Source organism: Aethalodelphis obliquidens, unplaced genomic scaffold, assembly GCF_003676395.1.
Source record: "Aethalodelphis obliquidens isolate GAN/ISIS:26980383/991018 unplaced genomic scaffold, ASM367639v1 scaffold33, whole genome shotgun sequence".
NCBI lineage: Eukaryota > Metazoa > Chordata > Mammalia > Artiodactyla > Delphinidae > Aethalodelphis > Aethalodelphis obliquidens.
The window spans coordinates 6,549,176-6,558,251 of record NW_020837977.1 but is presented as its reverse complement, the minus strand read 5'-3'; the positions used below and the strand labels follow the sequence as shown (position 1 = coordinate 6,558,251).

The following is a 9,076-nucleotide window of genomic DNA, read 5'->3' as shown; positions in this document are numbered from 1 at the left end:
TGTGTGTGTGTGTGTGTGTGTGTGTGTGTGTGAGAACTTGGTTGCCTGAATCTTTGTTTGGGGTCGGGGAGTGGTGCACAGCAGACTTTGAATTGGGTTCCGTTTTACTCGTTACCCCATCCCTTCTGTGAGCACCCCTACAGACCTAGCGAGTGGAGCCCAACCCAGGGTCTTTGAAGACGAGCAAAAGCTCTCCCAAAACAGTAAGCCTTCATCTCCTCACAAAGACTGCATCCACACTTCTATTACCATTTAGTGGTAAGTAGTACAAAATGGGTTTTAGGATCTTGTTACAACCTGTTCCATTTTGGATCTGCTTCCACATCCCCAGCTGTGATGACATAGGAGCACAAGTCCTTGGCGGGGAGGGTGTGAGGGAGCTGCAGCCTTTTCTACGAAAGGAAACAGGTGTCTGCTTCTGCGCTTCGGCACAATCTAAACCTCTCATGGTCTGTGTGGTTGCATTGCTTTTTCTCCACTTCTCGTTGCAAATGCTCCCCTAGCTAGTGTGTAGGGTGGTTCTAAGAGGTGAATGGAGGAAGTTTATGAAAGACGTCGGGAAGCATCATCTATCTCTTCTTGCCCCTCTGCACCCTCCAAACACCTATTAATAAGACACACGTCACCGCACAAGTAACTGGGCCTCACTTTAGCAGGAATTAGTTTGTTCCCCTTCAGATTTGGCAATTTTTTTCTAGCTCTTTTTTTCTCTGTTCTTCCTTCCCTTTCTGTTTCTTTTTTTAAAAATAATCTTTTTTTTTCTATATCCTAGAAAATAACCAATATAACCTATGTGATTGCACCACAGGTATCGAAATTCTGACTTCAAAAGGAATTGTTGAATCAAGTTCTGCACACGAATGAAGGAGTTAGTGTGCAAGCTTCTGCTTAGAGCACACGCCAAAATCAGGCTACAAAATGCATTTCTCAGAAAACCAAACAAAGGAAACAGGAAGAAACAGGCAAAGTCCATCCCCCCTTACCAACCCCAATTCTCAGTTTTCATAAAAACTTTGAAAAAGGGCAGGATTCTGGAGACTTGGCTCTCTACTTATTTGATCCTATTTTTCATGGTTCCCTTTTCCCTCTTTAGCTTTTCTCTCATGGCCGGTGCTCATTTATTACATGAACAACGTTGTTACCAACGTTACAGTGGCATCACCAAATATGCCTTTTCTGGAACAAGTTGTTTCAAGAGTCTAAAAAGTGACGTGTTGGACAATACCTGACAAGGCAACTTGTAAAACCCAGGCCTGTGATTCTGGACCCAGGTGACCTTACAGGAAACGTTGGTGGTGGAGACCCATATGGCTGGCAGTGGCTGGCACAAGAGGCTAGAGCCTGGCTGAGTTACTCGTGCTTTAAGAAATGGGACGGGGGCTTCCCTGGTGGCGCAGTGGTTGAGAGTCCGCCTGCTGATGCAGGGGACACAGGTTCGTGCCCCGGTCCGGGAGGATCCCACATGCCGCGGAGCAACCAAGCCCCTGCGCCACAACTACTGAGCCTGCGCTCTAGAGCCCGCTAGCCACAACTACTGAGCCCACGCGCCACAACTACTGAAGCCCACGCACCTAGAGCCCGTGCTCCACAACAAGAGAAGCCACCGCAGTGAGGGGCCTGCACACCGCAACAAAGGGTAGCCCCCGCTCGCCGCAACTAGAGAAAGCCCGTGCACAGCAATGAAGATCCAGCACAGCCACACACACAAAAAAAGATAAGATAAAAATTTATAAAAAAAAAATAACTTTATCTTCACAAAACTCCCTGGAAGTAAGAACAGTGAACATCAGATCTAATGATCCTCTTGTAAGGACAGGCTTGGGTGGAGGAGGGGTGGGTGGAGGAACAGGTCAAACACACCTGTGTCCAAAGCCTGGCTTTGCCACTTATGTCACTTCATACTCAGAGATTCAGTTTCTGTAAAACAGGGCTAAGAATGGTCCCTACCTATTCATATGCTTCTTAGGAAGAGTAAAAATGAGTGGAGGAGCACTTAAAATAATAATCACAACTTAGTAAGCCTTTAACAAATGCCAGCAGTTTTTACTGAATTTTATGCAATCAAAGAATTCACCATTAAAAAAATCCTTATTTTATTACACTAAGAAAAAATGCTGCCGGTTATTGCATGCCATTGATTGAAAGACCCATTCTTATTTGAGAGGCTGAAGTATGGGGGTGGGAGAGTACATTTAGAATCAGTAAAGTACAGTATTATTGTGTCTTAAGGAAAAAAAGATTGTGGAGGGTAAAGAATGGGATGCGGGAGGGTATTTTGGGGACTGAGGTGGGAGAGGCTGGTCCTTTTCTCTGCCAGATGTAAAAATGCACATATCCCTTCCCCATTTCTTTCATTTCAGTTGCAAGATGCTAGACATTGGGACCCTGCTGCATGCAGGGAAAGATAAAGATGCCGTGGAAGGAATGGAAACTATTGAGAGCAGACATTTGCAGAGCGCAAGGGGAGGCAAAGCAGGGTAGGAACCCATTAAAACTAAGCATCTCTGAAATGAGAATCACTAAATATAAAATACCCTACAAAACTGGTAACTTCAGTTCTTTTAGGCAATGGGAAATATCAGAAAGAAACTTTTAAAGCCACACTTTCAGATCAGTGAGTGAAGTTCTGGACCTGCGTTCAGCTTAGTTCCTCCCATTGGCCATTGTGTTACATCAAATCTTAGTAATACGTAGGGCTTCTATTTGGAATTTTGAAGCCCAGTGTGTGAAATGGAAGAGGACTCTTTTGGTTGGAAGTGTAGCTCCTGCATAAAGAGACAGCTGAAATAATCAATGCAAAAAAATAAATAAGTAAAATCACAGGCCGAAAGTGTTTCCTTTTGTAGAGAATTTGAGACATTAGTTTAAAAAAAAAAAAAAAGGTACAAACGTCAAGGGCAGCTGGGTTAATGAGTACAGCAAGTACAGCTGCTCTTCCCAGTGGAGACTAGAGCGCTGACGTGGATGGAACGTGATCGGGAAATGAGGGTGGTGATTGCAGCAGCCCCTAACGGGTACTTACTCCATGTCAATGCATAATGGGGATGATTGGCACTGCCGGCTGAACAAGAGATGCTGGGCTGTAATTAGAATGTTGGCGCTCATCAAAATACAGTAAAACAAGGAGAGCTGTGATTACTTAAACCTGAAGCTACATTCTGCAAGATGGCTTTGCTTTTCAAATTCTTTATTGTTTTAGTGTTCATTGGAAAAAAAAAAACAAAAACCCACAGGCCATGCAAAATTAGGATGCTGTATCATAGAAGAATAAATGAGATGAGACTGCTTTCTGTATAATGGCCAATATTTAGAGATGTACTCCATAAATGTCAATGACAATCAGTGCAGAATATTTCTCTCTCTTCAGAAAGAGATTTCTTTTTGCTAAATGGCTATTTCCCCATCCCCCTCTCATTCCTCTGTACCACTGTTTCTGCACTGAGACAGAGTTGACCCACTATGCCATGATATCAACAGAGAAATAACTTCTGGGTTTGAACTGGGCTTTCTATTCACTGAGAATGACTGATGTTGTGTAGTTATGCAAGTGCTTTTTTTTTTTTTTTTTTGCAGTACGCGGGCCTCTCACTGTTGTGGCCTCTCCCATTGCAGAGCACAGGCTCCGGACGCGCAGGCTCAGCGGCCATGGCTCACGGGCCCAGCCGCTCCGCGGCATGTGGGATCCTCCCGGACCAGGGCACGAACCCATGTCCCCTGCATCGGCAGGCGGACTCTCAACCACTGCGCCACCAGGGAAGCCCTGCAAGTTCTTTTGGAACATAAAGTTGAACCAAGCCTCGAGGATTTTCTTTTGAACTTTTCCAAGCTCCCTATGTGTATTAGGATTTAGGTAAATCACCAGTCTTCTAATGTATTCCTGGTAGTCTTCTAGATCTTAATCCTACAGAATTGAATTCACTTTTTAAAAGCCTCATTTAATCTTTCATTTTTCATTTATTAGCGTAAATACAGTATAGACATTTCTCCCTTCTGCCCTGAGTTACAAATAACCTGTGTCTTACTCTTTTGTTTGTTGTGAAGGAAATCAGCAAGAAATAGAAAAGGACCACTCTAACTGGTCAGATCACTAATAACCTAAATTAGTTTGGTAAAGTTGTACTTTTGAAACATTAATCTTCTCATAAGGAGTTTTATTATAGTTCCTCATATTCGAGGGAGGAAATAGCTATTAGTCCAGAAGTCAATCAACCAATATACAACAGAGTAACAACCTCAGTCTTAAGATTTTGGTTTGTTTCATTTATTATCCACACTTAGGTGTATATTCCCACCCCCTGCCCCGCCCGCATCCACTGCCATACCCAGGCCTTCCAGTCCACTTGTAATTTCTAGGACATTTTACGAGATCTGTTCAAATTTCTTGATAAACTATCTTGTAATACACACTTTTTCTGTCCCAGGTAAATATGCTCATTTACCTGATGGCGTTTGATTCTTTCCATTAGAAGGTAAGGCAACTCTAAGCAGCTAGTAGTTCTCTAGAAGTTGTACAAGCCATCTGAATGAAAGTATAGTTTCATAAACCATAGGTATCTAATAAAAATAAAAATTCTTTAGGGACTTCCCTGGTGGTCCAGTGGGTAAGACTCCACGTTCCCAATGCAGGGGGCCTGGGTTCGATCCCTGGTCAGGGAACTAGATCCCGTATGCATGCCACCACTAAGAGTTCGCATGCCACAATGAAACGTGCCACAATGAAGATCCCGCATGCCGCAACTAAGACCCAGCGCAGCCAAAATAAATTACTTAATTAAAAAAAAAAAAAGATGCAAATGTTTGCTGTGCAAAGGGCCGGAATACCTTTATAGAAAAAAATCATTCTTTAGAAACTATACACACTATTTGCTTTTATGATTATTGTGTCACACAAGTGTAAATGATTCAGTACAGACTTGGAAGTTTGCTTTATGAAATTTCATGCTGGGTAAGCATGCCTGCAGTCTTCCAGTGATTAAATGGCCGTGATGGTGGCTTGAATAGCTCTTGCAGCATCTTTGGCCCCCCTGCTCAGCAACCATGGAGCACTGTCCTTGTACTGTGGCCATGAGTGCTCATCAACCTTGTGCAATGGGGTCTTACAGGGAAAAGTAGTAACAACTAAAACTACTTAATACTTACTATGAGCCATTCAGTCCCTGTGCTGTTTGTCATAAACGTATGGGCTAACAACTAACATTTAATAAGCATCAGGTGTGGAGCTATGCACAATCCGTTCTTAGAACTACCTTGTGGGGTAAGTGCTAACAGTATCTCAGGAAACTGAGGTACAGACATTAATTAGATCACACAGAGCTTATTGGTAGAGGAGTCAAGATTTGAACTCTGGTCTGCTAGTCTTACTACTATGTACCTATTAATATCTGCAGAAATCAACAAGGTATCACTTGAAGTTTGGATCTTCAAAATAAGAAGAGATTTCTTTCTTTGGCTGACATAAAGTCAAAGTTAGGTTACTAGTAGTTATGTGACGGAACCTAAGCCTCTTAAATTTCTTTTCTGATTTGCTTGTTTTCAGAACACAAAATGTTTGATTTTACCTTTAAGCAAATACAGTAATAATTTTTTCACTAAAAATAGTTAAGCTAGACAAAGTGGCTTAGCCTTTCTTTGAATGGTATTGGATAAAACTGGTTGACGTGTGACACACAGATACCTAGTGCAGCTTTCTGTAAAGCAAGTCATGCTTAAACTAGTTGTCTTTGTAAATACTGAGCTCTGTGCTGTCTTCACAGGATAGAGCTGAGCCATAGTGGATGCTGCCTTCCATAGATGGCTAACGGCTTTACACAGTGCTCAGTAACCAGATGGACCTACTATTGGAGTAGAGTTGATTTACAATGTCGTGTTAGTTTCTGGTGTACAGCAAAGTGATTCAGTTATACATATATATATATATATTTTTAATTTTAATTAAAAAATTTTTTTGGCCATGCCACCCGGCATGTGGGATCTTAGTTCCCAGACTAAAGGATCGAACCCACACCCCGTTCAGTGGAAGCGCAGACTCTTAACCACTGGACCGCCAGGGAAATCCCTATATTTTTCATATACTTTCCATTATGGTTTATTGCAGGATATTGAATATAGTTCCCTATGCTATACAGTAGACTTGCCTTTTGCCTTTCCTTTCATCCTAGTGTGTTGGTCTGTATACCCAGGACTTCTAAAACACACACTCAGTCCAACCCCCTTGACTCTCTTCAGGCCCTAGGTTACTAGTCTTTAATTCTTCCAACACTTGCTAATGTCTACTCTGCAACTCCCAAACCTGTGAAGTTTTAAAGCAGATGATGCTTCTTAACTGAATTACCTATCACACCTAGGGTGATCTTTGGGAAAAAAACATCTGAGCATTACCTTGAATTTCCTCCAGGGTTACTTTTAAGGCCACTCTTTAAAAAATGCAAACAGGTGGTCAGTATCAATCCATTCTTATAGGTGTCCACGTGTAGACAGGCAGCAGAACCAGTTTTCTTTGAAGACATTTGGCAACACCTTGGAGATATAGGGTGTCAACGGCTATTGCCGTCTGTGCAACAAAACATCTCTCCCATTTCCTCATCTATACAAGCTTTGCTCCAGGATTAGTTCTGAATTTAAGGACTGTGTACAATTAATTTTAGAAGAATGTAGTTATTACATTTGTTCCAGAATAGTCCACCTGGACTACTCACAGCCATATCCCCCCTTTTATGGAGGGAAGGACAACCCTAGAAGGGCAAAGCAACTAGTTCAGGTCACTCAGTAAGACAGCTGTCCTGGCTCATGGTCCTACCGTGATGCTTCCCATCAGTCTTCAAAGTTTGACCAGAGGCCGGGTGACAGCAGCAGCCTCTGCAGGATCTGGGGGGCCCGTAGAGACTTTCCTTGGAGGAGGGGATCTAGGGCTTACTATTTACAATTACACTTGTGTATATATGTGTTTTGTAAAGTTTTAACTACATACCAAGGGCTTCCCCCCACCCCCCAAACCCACAGCATATGTTGTAGGACACATAGCATATGCTGTATGTAATTTCATAGAAAGAAGGTTCCTCAAATGAGTGTGGAGACACTGCATGCTGTGTCCCCGCTGTTGTCATTCTAGGTGTCCTGCCGTAAAAAAGACACCTTTAAGTTTGTTTAACTCAATAGTCCCTGAATTTGGTTACAAACCACTTTTTCTCACAGTTGCCCTCATTAATAATATATGAAACTAATCATCTTTTTTGGTAGAACACACTTTTTAGGAAAGAAAGGCTGTTCTAAATGTTTATCAGAAGTACACTCTTTCAACGTGTACATTTTAATGAGATTAGACACTAAAAAGAGCATAAAATTTGCTAACAACAAAGAAAACATCCAAGATACGGCTTGTGAAAGTAAAAATTTTTATTCTGATTGATTTCTCAATGTATAGTTCAATATAATGCCAGTTTTTAATGGCAGAGATTTGGTTCCACTGAAACTCCATGATGCTACAGAGAGCTACTACTTTTTCCAGGAAGTAGGTAAACAGCTGGAAACAGAAAGTATGACTTTCTAGCAGCATGGCAACTGATTAAACTGCAGACCTATCAGGTCTGCAACTTTTATACTAAAAATGGTGCAAACATTAGCTGGTGACAAAAGTGAGAAGTGGGGAGCGAAATGTGAACATTGCAAGGAGTGATATATGCCCTGTAAAGACGACAAAAACCCAAATAGAGCTATAAAGATTTTAAAGGATAATTATAGAAAAGGGAACCAAATATTTTACTCAAATGTTTTTTAGAGCCTTTCTATAGAGATACAAATATATATATATATATTTATCCAAAAATATGTTTTATACAGATAAATGTTTCTCAGATAAGGATGGGACCAAAGCTACAGTTATAACATAAAGCATTGTCTTTTGTAAGACTATTTATCCACCTGAATTTTCAATTTGAGGCTAGTGCATTAAATGTTTTCCAAATATTGACATCTTTTTATATATATAAATCAAGTAGGCATGATTTTTTAAAAGAGTTTTCAGGTTAAACAGTATTTTTCTAAGCTGCTGTGCGTATCAAACTTATGACAAGCCCCATTAAGAATTATTATTAATAAACATATCAAAAAGGGCTATGTTAAAATTTTCTTTATAGTAAATATTTAATTTTCTGATTTCCAGTTTACAAGTGTTGAAAATGCACAAGAAAGATTTTACTTCACAAGTACTTTTATGTTAATATATTTTGATTCAATATATATGGCAATAAATCTTCATACGCCATAACCAAAAGTATGTTTTTTTCTCCCTTAAAAAAATGGGGATGTAAATAACATTAACAACCACTAAAAAATAAAGCACACAAGTATTTTGGTGAATTTACAAATCTTTTTTCCCAAGTGTAAAGGCTACAAAAATTCCTAAAAATTAGAGAACACTGAAAACATATTAAAGTTTGACATCCAACTTTATATTATTTCCATTTTGCCCTGAAAGATAACTTAAAAAATACGGCCTTGCTGGAACAGGCCATCTTGCTAATATAAAAAAACTGGTGAGAGCAAGAAATTGTATCACTGATATGTAGAACTTTTGTAAATAGTTCTCTCTTCAAATCATTAGAAAAATGCTGAAAGATAAAAAACAAAATAAAATAAAATATGGTGGTGGTCCCTAAACTATTTTGAAGGCAGGTAGCTTAGTCTAAGCTGAAGTATTTTTTTCACTCATAGTAATCATCCTCCCCTCAAATGCCCTTTAAAAAATGCATGAAACAATAGTAGCAAGAATCAAAGAGCACAAACTGTATTTTCAAGAACAGAAAAAAATCTCTAGTGCTGAAAGATATAGTAAAAAGCAGATTTCTTTGGGGACATTAATCAATTAGATTATAATTCATTATGAAGATTTCTCTTTTCTATTACGGGGAGAGTCTGCTCCATTTGAAGTTACTGTTCCATTTACACCATTTTCTGAAAAGAGAAAAAAAATCAGGATTACTTTCTAAGTAAGTGCAAATAATATTATCTTTTACACATAAAGGTACCCTCAGAAAAGAAAATTTAAAACCTAATATATACTCTTATGCCCTTACTAGGG

At 40.0% G+C, this 9,076-nt stretch overlaps 1 protein-coding gene across 1 annotated transcript in view; it reads right to left on the bottom strand.

Annotated features, from left to right (window-relative positions):
* Positions 1–7,374: 7,374 nt before the first annotated feature.
* TRAM1 (translocation associated membrane protein 1) overlaps positions 7,375–9,076 on the bottom strand; it is a 29,166-nt gene continuing 27,464 nt past the window's right edge. The window contains exon 11 of the mRNA XM_027127925.1: positions 7,375–8,949. Within this exon, the coding sequence (XP_026983726.1) occupies positions 8,876–8,949 (74 nt within the window). The 3' untranslated portion in view covers positions 7,375–8,875. The remainder of the gene's footprint in view (positions 8,950–9,076) is intronic.